The sequence below is a fragment of the Nothobranchius furzeri genome, chromosome 16 (genome assembly GCF_043380555.1).
Source record: "Nothobranchius furzeri strain GRZ-AD chromosome 16, NfurGRZ-RIMD1, whole genome shotgun sequence".
In the NCBI taxonomy this organism is placed as follows: Eukaryota; Metazoa; Chordata; class Actinopteri; order Cyprinodontiformes; family Nothobranchiidae; genus Nothobranchius; species Nothobranchius furzeri.
In genome coordinates, this window is record NC_091756.1 from 28,585,799 (window position 1) to 28,603,176 (window position 17,378).

The 17,378-nt window shown below is 41.6% G+C and overlaps 1 protein-coding gene and 1 long non-coding RNA gene across 2 annotated transcripts in view; one reads left to right on the forward strand and one right to left on the reverse strand.

The window, feature by feature from the left end:
- The window catches only part of arhgap22b (Rho GTPase activating protein 22b), a 60,892-nt gene extending 52,990 nt beyond the window's left edge, over positions 1-7,902 (reverse strand). The window contains exon 1 of the mRNA XM_015963621.3: positions 7,560-7,902. Coding sequence (XP_015819107.1) covers positions 7,560-7,602 — 43 coding nt within the window. The 5' untranslated portion in view covers positions 7,603-7,902. The remainder of the gene's footprint in view (positions 1-7,559) is intronic.
- LOC107388203 (uncharacterized) overlaps positions 1-17,378 on the forward strand; it is a 31,712-nt gene that overhangs the window by 7,041 nt on the left and 7,293 nt on the right. The window contains exon 4 of the long non-coding RNA XR_001573287.3: positions 16,545-16,603. This is a non-coding gene — a long non-coding RNA (uncharacterized lncRNA). The remainder of the gene's footprint in view (positions 1-16,544; positions 16,604-17,378) is intronic.

Genomic DNA, 17,378 nt, shown 5'->3' on the forward strand with positions numbered 1-17,378 from the left:
ACCTTCTCACTTCAAAACTCAAACTTTCACACCAAAAGAGCAGCTCGAAGCTTTCAAAAATGTAAACACTATACACATCATTACACACTACAGCAAAACAATTGAAAACACAATGCTCAATTTGTGAGAAGGTCCTTTGTTTCATAACTGCCAATTTGCTCATTTTTAGAAACTTTACAGCTTCGGATCTTCTTAGATCTCTGCAGATGATTAGGCATTTAGATTTGTGAATTTCATATGAAGAGTATAAATCTATAGAACATTCTGCATGTACACTACTGTAACACAACTCAATGCAAAACAGAATCTATTGCACAGAACAGTACTCTTGAAAACATGAACAGGGTGTGAATTTTTTTATTTACTTTATTCACAACACACACACACACACACACACACACCACAATCACTGTGCGGCATCATGTCGCTGAGCTGCATCGGGCCACATCATCTCATCCACATCGCAGGCTATATTGTCTCTTGCCAGGCACCGCGGGTAAACACCCTGGAATGGCAAATCCATCCTTGTAAGGCCTCCACTGGGATGTCACCACAGGCCAGCTCCACTGCCCTTAGGAGGTTCTCTAGTGTATGGTTGTCTGTCATAAACCTTCCGTCTCCATGATGAGAAGAACTCCTCTTTAGGGTTCAGGAAAGGGGAGTAGGGTGGCAGACAGACGTTTAAAAAGTGGTTACTGTTGGTGGTGAACCACTCTCTGATTTGGTTTGTTCTGTGGAAGCGGGCATTGTCCCAAATGATCACATAATGTGATGTGCGGGCCCAGGATGGTGTTGTTGGCGGTCCAGGAGGATGTCTTTTAGCTCCTCTAGGAAGGTGAGGAGATGTGGTCACAGCATTAGCAACAACTGTCTTCAATTTTGAGTTCTGTTTCGTTCCCTCCTGACTGCCAGTGGCAGTAAACAGAGTGGATGTATCTCCTCGCGCTCTGCGCAGGTCGAGTACTAATGTAAACAAAGTCACGCACGTGACACGTAGCGCACCTGGTCGCGAGTCTATAAATTACGCGCCGATAGCTACGTTCGGGTCTCCCGGGATCTTCTCGCCCGAGAAGTTCCGAGTGACCCCTGTGACTGGCAGTCATCCAGGAACTCACAGAACCATAGTTACACCGTAACTTCCGTCGTTGTGTGTAATGAATGGCGACAGGTGTGTTCATTGTGTTCAATCAGTGCTGACTGTGGCAAGCATTTGGCATCACATGAGCTTTCATTTGAGAATATGAGCAGAGTTCTTTTGCAACTTGTGTTTTAGCAAGGAAAAATGTGTTTAGATTTATGAGAACGGAGGATTGTGTTTTGTGAATTGTGTCTTCATGTGAAATGTGTTTATGATGTTGGAAAATGATGGCTAGATTTAGTAAGTGTGTTTAGACAACTGGTCATTTGGTTTAGAGGATTGGCTTTTGTGTTTTAGCATTTGAGAAAAACTGTAACAGAGGTGTTCCAGCAGTTAGGGCTACGGGGGCCCCCCAACATAAGGGGGTCTCAGGCAGCCGCCAACCTGTGCCTAATGGTAAAACCGCGACTGACTGCAGTAATCAGAAGTAAGCCATAATTCCTGCTCTGAGAGCTGAAAACAAAGACAGTGGACTCCATGTGGGAATTACAGCCTTTTAGTACTTTGGTGCAGTCACATTCAACATAGACTAAACCCTCATTTCCACTGCATTGGTGAAGGAGGCTTCATCACCAAGAAAGTCCGGCAGCTCAGGATCTGTTGCCTAAAGCTGATCCAGGCACGCATGTGTGAGTCCTTCTGAATCACAGTAAGAAGACCTCTGGAGATGGTCTGGTGTCAGAGAAGACACTTCTCTCCATGAAAACCACCATGGACAACTTGATGTTCCACTAAAGGTTCAGGGATTGGACTGCTGAGGATCAGAAGAAAGTTCGTATCTCTGATGAATCTCTTCAAGATTATTTGGCGCACCCGGATAAAGCATCATCTGGAGAAGATAGGTGAGCAGTCCCATCATTCCTGTGTCCTACCAACAGTAAAATACCATCATCAGTCACCGACTTGCTATGAGCCTGTGTATTTTGTCTTGTTTATTTAGCAGTTTTTAGCATTTGTGTTACCTCGGCTGATGCAGAGTTGATGAACTTTTCATGGAAAAGTAAGTCTCTAAAATATAAATATATGAAAACACAACATGACATGAGAATAATATTAAACGTGTTTTAGCTTTGTTTGTCGGCTACAGAAGCACATAAATAAACAAGAAACGTGAAGTCGCCATCTTAAAAACGGAAGGAGAAATCATTTGTGTGATATGCTTGTCAGCCACTAGATGGTGCCATCGGACAAGAGAAATACTGCGGAAAGAGATTTTAAGTTAAGTTTATGTTTATGTTTATGTATTTAGCAGAAGCTTTTGTCCAAAGCGACTTACAAGTTTACAAACTTATGTAAGCCTAAATAGCTCAATTTTTTTCTGTTAAACAACAACATTGATTTCTGTTTTTATCCATTAAACACTCATCATTTTCTATTCAATTTGTTTGGTTTTCACATAACCTTACCTTTTTTAAATTCATGATTTCAGTTGATTTTATGTTATGGTACCCAATTTCAGTCATTCATTTCAACTTTATTTCTTTTATATTTTTAACTAATAACGCACATTCAAGAGGTTTGATTGGTTTCAAACCAAACCAAACCTACATAATAGTTTTCTGTGTGAAACTGTTGTCTCAAAATTTTAAAGCCATACTATGCAACTTTTTCATATTTTGAACTGGTTTTCTTGAGCCATTCTTTTTGTCTTCAAACATTTTTTTTACTTCCTTAGTCTAGTTTCAGTTGCCAGCAATGCACACATTGTTGCCGAACACTTTAAATTAGCATCCTAGCCTGACACTAATTGTTATCTCTGTGTTTTTAGGTTTGGTAGAGAAACTTAATGTGTAGAACTAAGCAAGTCGAGTAACACCTGTTCTTTCACTCACACTTGCCCCTGTCCTGTTTCACTGTTCTGGTTCTGTTCATATCATGTTCCTCGTGTTCTCTATAAACGATTGCCACTGTTCTACACATCTGGATCACAGACATAGTGGAACAGAAATGATTCACATCTGAGTCACAGCCACCGATTTTTAACTGTGTGTGTTTGTGTGTGTCAAGCACAACTGCCCACGGCACAAACTTGGACCTTCTACTGAGTGATTCAAACCTTCCTTGGTTTTGGGTGGAGTTGCTCTGTGGTCACTCCTGCAAAAATCAACTAAATAAGTGGCAAACTGAGGCTTTATGTAAAATCACTGCAATGCAATTACTGTTTCATGTGTAACAGCTAACAGGTGAAGACAGACAAAGGCTCCGTGTTATCCCAGACTGTGACTACAGATGCATGATACACCACATTTGTTCATTCTGACACACACCGATGATAATTTATGTAAATTGGTGCATGTGTCATGTTATTTCGGAGTATGGAGCTGAACATCCTGGAATACCAGATGGGTATTCAGTCAGCCACGAGTGCATGCAGCTAGTATTATGAGCATGAATGTGTGTATGAGGTTAGTGTGTAAAGATGACTATATTGTAAACTACTTTCATTTCAGCAACTCTTCTAAATCCAGTTCACTTTATCTATAAAGCATCCATTCAGAACGTAGCCAATGGGGCAGTCCACCATACATTGTTAAAAAAGATGCAAATACATTATTTTTCTAAATAAAGTAAGTACCTCTATCTGCTCTTGACTCAAAGAAAAGACCAAATATAAATAGTCCAAAGTTGCCTAAGCCATTTCAAAAGAGCCACTGCCATCGTTGCTGTTTTGCTCAGTCACAGCAGCATTCTGCTCACCAAACCAATAGAGCTCTGTGACTGGCCCACCAAACCAAATAGAGCTCCACGATTGGTCCACCAAATGGATAGAGCTCTGTGATTGGCTCACCAAACCAGTAAAATTCTGTGATTGGCTTACCAAACCTAACAGAGCTCTGTGATTGGCCAACCAAACCCAGTCGAGCTCTGTGATTGGCCAACCAAACCTAATAGAGCTCTGTGATTGGCCAACCCAACCCAATCGAGCTCTGTGATTGGCCAACCAAACCTAATAGAGCTCTGTGATTGGTACGACTGTTCGGGCCTGCTAAGGCTCCAGTGGAGCGTGGCTATACCACCCTGCAGAGCAAATCCTTTGATCTCCTGCTACGGTCTGTCTAGATTCTAGACAAGGATACTAACAAGTATCCACAGATGAGAGTACAAGAACAAAACCCTAAAAGTACAGTTTTCTGAAGAAGCTCAAAAAACACAACCAAAGGTGCACTGCTTCAACTCTTATAAGACCAGTCTCATTGATAAGGTGGCGTCCATGACAGATATCCATCCATTTGTTTTCTATACCCGCTTTTCAATGCAGGGTCGAGGGGGGCTGGTGCCTAATTCCAGCTGTCTTCGGGCAAACTGGTGGGGTACACCCTACACCCTGGACAGATTGCCAGTCCATCTCAGGGCATCCATGACATATACCCAATCTAATGAGTCCACCACACAAGTCAAACAACAGAAAGACCCTATAGATGACTTCCCAATACATCATAGAAGAGCCCACCAGAGGTTTTTTTTTATTCCTTAGTATGACTTATGACAGATTAGCCAACAATGCCTTCTCTAGAACTGTACGTTTGTAGATTACTAAAACATTTATGAAAAGAGCTTAAATCAACTCATGTATGAGTACAGCGCTTTACAGGAAAAAAAATTATACACCCTATTTAATGAAATCTTGGCTGTGGATTTGGAGGAGGTTAGCAACAGCAAAAAAAAGCTAAATTAGAAAATAACATTTATATTAGCATTTTCTTCCACTTTGTGAAATTGTGTCAGTAAAGTTACAAGTCAGTGACAGAGCAGCTGTTTTCTAAGGTGCAACTCTGTGGGACATGAGGCTCTAATGTTACAATATGAACAAATGGTGGTCTGCAGACAGCAAACAAAACACAATTGTTATGACATTCAATACAGCGTCCTTACACACATGGTTAAACACTCCAGGTCCCTCTAATGCCACTTCAAACATCCTGGAGTCATATTTTTATCAACAGCAGCAAATGGATGTATGGAGGAGGGCTTACATTCGGGCCAAACAGGTACACAACATCACACACACACACAAGGGTACACATAAGTACGGTGAAGGAATTCAATTTAGTTAATCTGGTTGTTTAGTGATTTATAGCTTGTGGAAAATGGAGCAGAGAGTTACAGATGCATCAGAGTGAAACCTTCTGTTAGCCCATCTCTACTGATTAATGTGTTCACTATTACTTCTGTGTGTGTGTGTGTGTGTGTGTGTGTGTGTGTGTGTGTGTGTGTGTGTGTGTTCACATAGCCTGGGTGTGGATGTTTTGCCCACACTGTAGCTCTGGTCTCCATATCTGGTCACGACTGTTTTTCATCCGTGTGCCATGGAAAGGCAGAGTATCAGCATGGTGTGGCGCTGTGAGACTTTGATCATAAAACCATGGTAACGCAGATCTAAAGGCACAGTGAGAGGGTGAAGCAGCTGATATCTGGGTAATTACTGCTGCTGCTGTATTTCTAGTGCCAGTTACTCCACCAGAACCCTGATACAGTGTTTCGTTTTGATTATTGCAGGGATTACAGAAGAGCACCTTTTCTTTAATAGAGGAAGATTAGGAGCACTGTTGATGAAATGCATCCTAATTAGAGAAGTATCCCTGCAAGATAAAATGCATTTAAACATTTTAGGAGGGGTGGTTGGTTTTGTTTATGGTATGAACAAGCCAATATTCAATATGACTCATGCTGACTCATTATTAGCTCAATATCAGTAATAGGAGTTTTGATGCTGGCTGAGATGACCTGGGTTCAGTTCTAGTGGCCATGTTGAATCTTATTGATTCTAAAAGCCAAACTGTGTGATGGATCTTTTTCGGAGGGTTATTTTTTTTCATATTTTTATAAAATAATCTGATCTACCTACATTTTGGGGATCCGTTTGTACCAAGCACCTGCCTATTTTCATCTAATGACCACTAAAACCTATCAGTGTTCGTGTGTCGAGGTCTTTAAAAGCATCTTCAGTTATCCTTTAGGAATTCTTTCACAGCAATGTCACTTTACTCCTTTGAAGGAATAAAATCAAGCCACATCAGACTCAGTAATCCAAAAAAATGAATGGTACGAGCAGTGACTATCTCAGTTCAAATGGTGGACCCCCCACCCTCAATTTTCCCATCATACACAGTAACAACCCAGCAAATGGTCCAGAGTGGTCTGCCAGCCCAGTCCGCTGTTGATGGATCTCTGTCAGTCACCAGTGGCTGACCGAATCATACTACATTACTGAGGATTGACTGATTATACTCTCATTCCTAACCACTGCATTCCTCTAAGGATTGTAGTTTGTAACCACCATCTTTACATACATGCAGTCTCAGTCAATATGGTGGTTTGTGGTGATGGCTATCAGAGCAGAATCATCCATCTTTACCTTTAAGAAGATCTCAAAGTCTCATTTCATCGTAACAACTCAAAGCCTCTAACGGCTGGGTATACACACACACACACACACACACACACACACACACACAGAGAGAGAGAGAACATGTTTGGAGCTCTGGCCTGGTCTGACCCTGTCTCTGCATATATTACATCACATACTCAGTTATTTGTGCGTTTCGTGTAGCAAATGTGTTACTGTCAGCAGAGATGCAACAATTTACAGGAGCTATGCAGGGAAAGCAGAATCCCATCAGCACGCCTGTCTCTTCATTTCCACTGTCTTAGAGGGTTTTGATTTCTCCTCCAGTAAGCTAAGCCTGTTGAATTTTGTATTTTTATTTTTGTTTTGCATTCATGTCAACTACATAAAACACCTTCACCTAAACGCTGAGTGGAAACACATCTTAGTTAAAACAGTGTGAGGCCTGAGCATGTGGCAGTTATTAATTCAACCTTTTATTAATTTATCCGGTTGGATCTCCTTTAATAATCATTTAATCCACCTTTCTTATAATTACAGCTGAGGACTTAAACATCACACTCCCGTTCTGTGGACCTATTCATTTCTAACGAGTTCCAGCTTATAATTACATCCATGGAGATTAACACTAAGAGAAAAAAGAAGGAAGCACACATGCACACGCACACACACACACACGCACACACACACACACACACACACACACACACACACACGCACACGCACACGCACACACACACACACACACACACACACACACACACACACACAGCAGCTGATGAAGCTAGATAACATAGTAGGATTCACACCAGCAGCATCAGCCAGCTGTAGTAAAATGCTAATGGAGGTTTCCCTGCGTGGGCAGATCCAGCCTCATTCAGAAATGTGTGGCAGCAGCAGGGATTCAGGATTGGAGAAAAAAAGTGTTACAGCGAATCGGGAATACTGGACCTTCTGAAATCCTATTCACACATTAAGTTGCAATATGATCACTGGTGATTTAATGAGGTCCCGTCAGAATGCCTGGCAGCTGTGAGCTGATGCAGAGGTGAGGATGAGGGGAAGGATGCTTACCTCTCCTGGTCTGTCTGATCTTTGGGCTCAGCATGGTTGTCATGGCTCGTGCACACGCTCTCCCGTCGGCATGTTCGTATACATCCAGTCGGCCCACCCCGTGTCTCCCTCTGCCTCACTCCTCTTCTTCTCCCTCTGACCTTCTGCAGTGCGGCCGCCTGTTAGGGGGGTTGGGTGAACACGGGAGGGGAGGAGAATGGAAAGAGAGTGAGGGAGGAGAGGGAGAAAGGAGGAACTACACCTCTTTTTTTGCACACACAGTGTGTCCTCCACCCCTCCCCTGTTGCATTATTCATATACCCGCCTGTGGGAGATGGGGAGGGCACACCACTAGAGAAATGTTCTTCTTGGCAATGACTGCCACTTAAAAATAAAAATCTCTCTTATTGTAAATGGGAGGAAAAGTGGGGGTGTTCATCCGGCAGGTGTCTCCTCCCTCTGCAGCTCATTAAGCATCTGAGGTCCTCAGATAGTCTCCACCTACTTAAAGCCTAGTTTATCTCCATCCCCTCTCTCTCTCTCTCTCTCATCACTATAGTTAGAGCAACATTTTAGGTTTAAACCTTTTTCCAGAATATCTTGGAATGGGGCAAGGCTAAAGGGCAATCCTAAGAAAAGAAACCCGAAAACAAACAAGAGTGTGTGAGGCGTGTGACACAAAACCACGCTCTTCACACTGAAGGAAAAGTGAAGCCTCAAGATCAGCATCAAACCAGAATGTTCTAAAACAGGGGTGTCAAACTCATTTTAGCTCAGGGGCCACATTGAGGGAAATCTAGTCCCAAGTGGGCCGGATCGGTAAATAAAAAAAAAACTTCAGATTGTTTTCTTTGTTTTAATACAATCAATATAAAACAAGCCTGGAGCCTGAGGACAATGTAGTACAAGTACAACACCTGAAGTGGACTTGAAAATTTGAAAAAAATTTAAAAATCAACAAATAAAAAAACATTCCTTAGTGATTCAAAGAGCTTACAGATAACATGGCTAGATCACTTTCATGCATCACTTAAAGTATATTTGACTCATTTTACTTAACATCTTTTAGCTTTCACCAGCACATCAATATCAGAAGTCACATCCTGAGTGGCAGCCAACTTCAGGATGTGATTCTAGTTCTTGTGTGAGCCTTGAGCGCAGCTTTGTTTTGTTTATACTCATTACAGAGAAAACTTGCTCACAAAGATAAGTTTATTTTCACTCTACATTGTAAAGTATGAAAATAAAGTTTACACAACCATCTCGCGGGCCGGATTTAACCCGCTTGCGGGCCAGATGCGGCCCGCGGGCCGCATGTTTGACACCCCTGTTCTAAAATATGATCACTGGTTGTTTGGTAAGTTTATTTGAACTTAAGACAATGAATGCAGATGTCAGAGCTGTTACATATGTTAAATTATTACAATTATTAATTTATATTTTCTAATGAGATCATATTGTATGAATCTCTCCTGTGCTATAATAAATAATAAATTAATAGCATTGAGTAGTTAACATAATCATAATAACAATAATGACTAATAACACCAACAGTAATAATAACAACAATAATGACTAATAATAACACCATCTGTAACAGTAATAATAATAAAAATAATAATAACAGTAATAATAACAACAATAATGACTAATAATAACACCAACAGTAATAATAATAATAATAATAATAATAACAGTAATAATAGTAAGAACTAAAATAATAATAACAGTAATAATAACAACAACAATGACTAATAAAAACACCAACAGTACCAACAACAAAAACAATAATAATATTAATAATAATAATAATAATAATAATAACACCAACAGTAACAATAATAATAATAACAGTAATAACAACAATAATGACTAATAATAACACCAACAGTAACAATAACAATAATAATAACTACACCAACAGTAACAGTAATAATAATAATAATAATTACAGTAATATAATAATGATAATGATGACAATGATTAAAAACGAATAATAATAATAATAATAGTAATGACAGAAATCATGACCTTATTATACTAAACTAATACTGATCCTGTTATTATCCTATTATGCAGTTAACTATTGTAAAAGTGGGTTATCCTGAACCAGTGCCCATGACCCTCAAACACCTTCTTCAGTCCTATATTTTAACAAAATCATTTCCCTATATTTGATTTTAAATTGATGTCTGTTTGGACATTGCCTCAACTCATTCACTTCTTAAAGGCTGGCTGTTATCTCCAGATCTGAAACAAAAGTCAACGTAAATTCATAAAAAATACCCATCCATCCATCCATCCATCCATCCATCCATCATCTATCTATCTATCTATCTATCTATCTATCTATCTATCTATCTATCTATCTATCTATCTATCTATCTATCTATCTATCTATCTATCTATCTATCTATCTATCTGTCTGTCTGTCTGTCTGTCTGTCTGTCTGTCTGTCTGTCTGTCTGTCTGTCTGTCTGTCTGTCTGTCTCTGTCTGTCCGTCCGTCCGTCCGTCCATCCATCTAACTGTCTGTCTGTCTGTCTGTCTGTCTGTCTGTCTGTCTGTCTGTCTGTCTGTCTGTCTGTCTGTCTGTCTCTGTCTGTCTCTGTCTGTCCGTCCATCCGTCCATCCATCCATCTAACTGTCTGTCTGTCTGTCTGTCTGTCTGTCTGTCTGTCTGTCTGTCTGTCTGTCTGTCTGTCTGTCTGTCTGTCTCTGTCTGTCTCTGTCTGTCCGTCCGTCCGTCCGTCCATCCATCTAACTGTCTGTCTGTCTGTCTGTCTGTCTGTCTGTCTGTCTGTCTGTCTGTCTGTCTGTCTGTCTGTCTGTCTCTGTCTGTCTCTGTCTGTCCGTCCATCCGTCCATCCATCCATCTAACTGTCTGTCTGTCTGTCTGTCTATACTATCTAGTCTATCCTGTCTGTCTGTCTATATTTCCATTCATTCAGTCATTCACTCATTCATCTAAGTAATAGATAGCTAGATGGATGGATAGATCCATCAATTGTAGCAGCTTTTAATTGATTATTTTATGTTTCACCTTATTGAGGGTGCTCCTTATGTTAAAATGTGTGTTTTTACTGCTGCTGTACACCAAATTTTCCCGTGTGAGCCAATAAAGAACTGAACAATCTATCGACCCACCTCTCACTCCACCTTATCACTAAATGTGTCTAAGAAACTTGAACTCCTCCAAAGGAAGTAGAGACTCTTCCTCTGACCCTCTGATTGACATCCTGATCCATAATATTGATGCTCATCATCTTATTGATGACAAGTTGACACCAAGCTCAACTCCTAGAATCTTCTCCGTGAATTTCTTGAATAAAGCCACCCTGTTTGACCAGTGATCTGCCCAGGATCTGCTGGAGACACACACCAGCTCCCTGCATCGCTGAAAAGTGTTCAGATCAATCAGAAAATTGCCTGAAGTGATTAAAACCCACTTAGAAACCAAAGGAGAAAAAGCCAGTGGATTTATTCTTTATAATGTGTGCTCAGGTTTTTGCATGCTCATCAGAAAACATCTTAAATCTCCCACTCTGATCCTTCTGTGGTAGGCCTCACCCAGCTCGTTGCTGCTCGGGCTCTGTCGCAGCTGTTTTACCCTCCTCCTGTGTCCAGAGGATAATAGCCTTGGCTTCACTGCAATTGAATCAGAGCTGGCCTCACGTCAGCCACAGCTGCTCTGATTACAGAGTAAAGAGGGAGAAAGACCCGGAGACGGTGAAGGAGAGGAGGGGCATGTACCCCCCCCACCCCACCCCACACACACACACACACACCACCACGCACACACACACGATAACAAGCGGCTAAAATAAAGCTGACATCACACTGAGATTTTTAAAGTCAAGCTGACCAAAAGGAGGCTGACAGAAATGATGGAAGAAGCAATAAAACAAGGGAAAACCTGACAGAGTGACACATAAATGCACCAAGAATCCTAAATGAAACAGCAGTAAACTAATAAGGAAGAATTATCTTCAGAGCAAATGTTTGGGTTTTTATGGTGAAAGTGGTGCTGGGTGCGGTTCACACAGCTTTGTTCCCTAAGACTTCATCTCATATCATCTTACCTGTCGTGTTATCGCGGCATGGAAGGCTGAGCAGAAAAAATGGAGTCAGATGACAAAGAGGGAAAGACGTTTTAATACACACTGATATGCAGAAATCCAAACTGACATTCTCTGTTTTAATTCACCCACAACCGCAGAGCTCTTTCTGTACACATCACTGACACCATTATGGATTTAAACTGGCCCAAAGGTCAGGTTTGTACTTCTCTGGGACAGTGGGATAAAAATGTTGGATTTAAAACAGCATGGGGGAGTGGGACTGTCTGTTATTGGATATTTTTAAAATTGTAATTAAAGTTCTATTTGTTTATTTATGAATTCATTCATTCATTGGGAAAGCTGATCCAGACAAAGAGACTTGAAAAACCTCTTTGTCATTTTCAGACGAACAGACTTCATTCCTGTCAACGACCCAAATGTAGCTCCTTCTCTAGTCGTGCTGCTCATACTCAGTTAGATGCTTCTGGGTCAATCAGAAATGACTGGAACAAAAGATGTGTGTGTTTTGATTTTGAATACAAACACTCGGCCACACTGAGTCCCAGCGAAAGCGGTAGAAGACTTGTTTCACTTTCAGAATCGCATTTTAAAAACAAAAAGTATTACAGGGGTTTTGAACCAGCCCTTTAGGAAAATAGTTTCTCTTGTAAATCTAAAAATACTATATCCACTAATAATTACTGGAGAAACTAAGCAAATGCAGTTTTCTAACAGCTCTGGGATGATGAGGACGTTCTTTCGGTGTGGTGAACAAAAGAAGAAGCTCACACTTTACTGTTCCCACGATCACCTGTTGACGATTGTGACAAAAGAACCAGATCAGCGTCTAAAGCAGCTAAACTACAATTTTTTCTGAAGGGTGGCTGGACTCAGCCTTAGGGATTTGCACCTCTAGGGGCACTGGCCCATGCTGAAATCAGACCGGACCCTGAAGAACTCCTGCCCTGCCTTAAGCCTGGTTTATGCTTCTCTGTCAGCTCCGCAAGGGACAGACACGCACGGATTGACGGAAGCGTTTTGCTCTTTTATTCTCCGTCTCCTGGAGAGTGTTGCAAAGCAATTGCCCGGCAGGACAACAGAGGGCGTAGCGCTGTTCTGTGGTATCCTGTCATGTATCGGTCCAAGATGGTGTGTTTATATCGTGTTTTTTGTGTATATAAGAGACTTTTAACACGGACATATTTGTCTCTCATTCTCCCACCTCTTCATGCGCTCCCCACCTCTAAACCCAAGTTTCCTGTCATTTCCGTCCACAGATAAAACGCTTGCTGCGCATCTTTTCACTCCTCCAGTCACGGGAGGATGAAACGTTCATATTTTTAGAGTTTTTTCGCGAGGTATTCTTCAAGCTTCTCTGTGTCTACCGCTAGTTAAACTCGGCTCTTTTTGCAATGGCGGCGCTGTAAACAGCGGCGTCCTGACCAATCACAAGCTTGCGTAATCCGTTTCATTCGACGGATGTTTAAAAAGTGGGCTCGACTCCATACGTACTTGCGTGCCTGCCGGAGCCCTACGCAAGGACGGATAATGGCGTTGCGTGTCTCCGCACTGACGCAGACGGAGAAGCATAAATCAGGCTTTAGTTGTTCTTTGCAGAAAGATCAGATTACAGGAGGATGCAATTCCAAGTCTAAACACTGGTGGTGCTAATGAGCCAAATACAATTTTGGGTGTTTTTTTCACCCACACACTGTAAACTAATAATATTTGTGATTTTCAAAGACTGAATGTAATGGTGACATTTATCTAATGATGTGTGTGCTATGTACAGCAAAACTGTAACTTTACATAAAAGTTCAAGTTACTACACGGTATGGGTCGTGAAATATATCTACCTTAACACAACTAGGAATTGTGTGTAAGGATGTTGGACTAATATTTGGCCCCTCTATAAATAGTGAGGCCCCTTGATGACCACCCCCCTCAGAAAAAAACTAGATCCGCCACTGAGATAACATGAGAAGGTATTTCTTCTGAGGAAGCTCAGAGAGAACCTGCTGCTCTCATTACAATCGAACCTGCAACCTTCCGAAAACTGGACAACCCTTTGGACAACCCGCTCTACCTTCTGAGCTACTGCTGTCAAATGAGAAATTTCAGGCATTTGATTGAGATGCCTTATTTTAACCTGATTCTGGAAGCTTTACTGGGAGGATTCCCGGTTGGATTGCACAGAAATCTACTGTAGAACTGGACTGAATTGCTTGTACACGGTTATATATGAATTTGGACCTCCTCTGGTATGAACAGGATTTTTCACTTTTTGAGATGATTTTGTTCTGAACATGGGGCAAACTCTGCCTGTCAAAAGTAAAGTCCAACGCAGAAGTGACAAAAATTGCAGCTCCCATCTTATCCGCTATGTGCTGGCCTCGAAACAGATAAATGTCCAGTCGACTCTCATGTTAAAAATGCCAAATCACAGGAAGAATAAACGTGTTTACAACCTGGTACAAAAAAAAAACATTTTATGTTTAAATAATAATCCCATAGGTAAATCCTGTAAGTAAAATTCTATTTCTTTACTTTGATTCACTGCTTGAAGGGTAAAATGCTTTGCATTTAACATTACGCTGCAAGGTCAAATGGGTCAAAATATGACGTATTGGATGGGCTAGGTACAGAAACTACATGCTATGACCACCCAGCTCTGAAAGCGGAAAGCTGCAGAGCGAGGCTAGCCATGCTGGCCGTCTGTAGAGACCTCTGAAGGAGACCAGTTTGATGTGTGCTTCACGTTAGAGTCAGTCACCTGCGGTTTTTCTGGCTAAAAGCTCCCACAAACCTCCTTCAACTTTGGTTAGATCAGTTAGTTCATAGTTACATTGGCTCAGACTTTGATGGGTTTGAATCATCTGCCCACATCCTCACAGTTTTTGTACTTTGCCAGGCATAAGACGTATGACACGGCCAAGATGGTGGCGGTGGGAACTGCCCACTTGTCTTCAGTTCTGCTCCTCAGAAACCTACGGGTGATGGCGGGGAGGGTTGGTCCATCTTACATGTACAGTCATTGGTCCTGATTCAGTGCTAAATACCTGAAGTGGCTTGATGGCTTTTGTCTGACACTTGAGGTCACGTGACGTCACCAGAGACAATCCTCAAGATGCGAAAATGTCTTGCAGAATCGACAATGTTTAGAAAACCTGTTAAAATATTGATACTGACCATGATTAAAATTTCATAGCCGTGCCGGTGGACTGTTCCAAAATCTAGCCACGGGGCGACTGCTGGAGGTGTGACTGTTGACTTAGCATTACTTATTGATCATGGCTGTCTGAAAGTGTTAGCCGACATCTGCAGAGGTTCCCCAGATACATAAGCTGCACTCATTTTAGTATCAAAAGCAAATTTCATTTCTGGGTACGGTTTGCTTTTAAAACAAACACCGTTGGTGAAACTCACACCAACGTGATGGGATTAGATATTTTTTGACATTTAGTAAATATTAAAGGTTTTTGTTTCTGATAGATTAAAAAAAAGGAAAGGGTAAAACTGGAGTGTTTGAGATGTGTTTAGACTTGTATCCACTAATGGTTAAAGAGCAGCAGACAGGATCATGTGGTGTGTGTATCAGGCCATTTAACTGACTTTTCTCACTCTGTGGTTTAACAATCTGGGACACCTGGTCCATGTCCTTGATGGCAAACCAATTTTAGTTTGGAAATAAGGAAAACAAAAAATGGAAAAAAAGTTGGTTCTTAATTATTTTTGCTAATTTTGTAGTCTAGTTTTGCAGTATAGAAACCGTCTACAAAGCACCGTCAAGGTGTGCTCTCAGATCATTGGACTACCACTGCGAAACCTAACTTCTCAGTGTGACCAGCATACAGGAAGTTTAGCACAGAAATTCATTAAAGACCCATCACACCCTCTTCATATTATTTTAGGGTGGCTGCCCTCCAAACACCGACTTCGATGCCCATGCTGTAAAACACAGAGGAGGAGAAGTTCCTTTGTTCCCAGAGCTGTGCTTCTTCTTATTTCTTAGTGCCGATAGGGGGCGTGTGCATTACTTGTATGTGTGCGTGCATGTAGTTACATGTATGCATGTGTATTTGTGTGTGCGTGCGTGTGTGTGTGTGTGTGCGTGCGTGAGTGCGTGCGCGCGCGTGCGTGTGTGTGTGTGCGTGTGTGTGTGTGTGTGTGTGTGTGTGTGTGTGTGTGTGTGTGTGTGTGTGTGTGTGTGAGCCAAAGGTTTACTCATTGTTGGTCATTCACATGTGAGGTTATGACATGAATGCGTACAGTATATAGGTTTTATGGGTTTTACGAATGTGTAAATTGGTTGGGTTTTTAGAATTTAGAGATTTTAGTGCTGGCTTCACAATGCTGTCTCAAATTGGCCCTCGGGGACTAATAAAGTTGTCGAGTCTTCAAGAAATTATCCATTTTTCATTTTCTTGAATGAAAAGCCCTTGCTTGGTAAGTGCAAGAACCAACCGAGCTTTTGTCCCATGTTTTAGAAGCTGTGAAGGAAGAATAACACCAATCCCTGGGTTTTCTGATTTTATTTCTACATGTGGAAAGGTGGAGAAACGAGGGTCCCGGCAGGATTCGATCCCTAGACTCCTGGGTGAGAGTCATGCGCACTAACCAGTTAGCCAAAGGGACATCCCCTTGGCCAAGTAGCCAGGGCGCATGATCAATCAGGTCACAGTGACAGGACGCTCACACTGCCACATACATGATAGACAGGCTAGCTCTATGATGTTAGGTTTAAAAATAGCTACCGTATTTTCCGGACTATAAGCCGCTACTTTTTTCCCACGCTTTGAACCATGCGGCTTATAATGAGGTGCGGCTTTAGTCAACCAGAAAGGATGGATGCTGGAAAGTCTAATGAAGGAATGGATAAAGGAGCGCTACGGAAAGCGCACAGGAGGATTTTTTTCACAGTAAAACGGCGCTGCTTGTTTTCCCAGCTTCACCCCGGGATGATGACAGCAACACGGAGAGCTACACTGACATCGCCACAGAAAAGGTATGTGACAAAGCTCTTCTGAGGCTGTTCAACTCCGACACTGAAGAAGATGACTTGAGTGATTTCAGTGCGCAGGAGGACGATGAATTAACTAATCAATAACTTTTCTGTTTTGTTTGATACTGATCAGTTCAGTTACGTTCAGTTAAACTACATTTTCAATTCAGTAGATATCTGCGGCTTTTAGCCCGGTGCGACTTATATTGAGGTGTTCTCTATAGTCTGGAAATTACGGTAAAAAAGCCTTGTTTGTTGTTCTGTGTGTACTTGTCTGTCCATGCACCTTTTAAATCAGGATATTGTTGGTTTTATCATCTACAGCTATAAATACAAAGGTCTAACAGTCAGCTAATTAGCCCATATTTTGTAGCCTTGAGGACTCTGTATACTGATAAGATTATTTTTTAATGATCACCTTGATAAATTATTATATATATATATATATATATATATATATATATATATATATATATATATATATATATATATATATGGGGGGACGGTGGCACAGGAGTTAAGTGCTCACCCCGTAATCGGAAGGTTGCAGGTTGGAGCCCCACTCAGTCTGTCGCTGTCGTTGTGTCCTTGGGCAAGACACTTAACCCACGTTGCCTGCTGGTGGTGGTCGGAGGGACTGGTGGCGCCAGTGCTCGGCAGCCTCGCCTCTGTCAGTGCTCCCCAGGGCAGCTGTGGCTACATTGTAGCTCATCCCCACCTGTGTGTGAATGTGTGTGTGAATGGGTGAATGACTGATTGTGTTGTAAAGTGCCTTGGG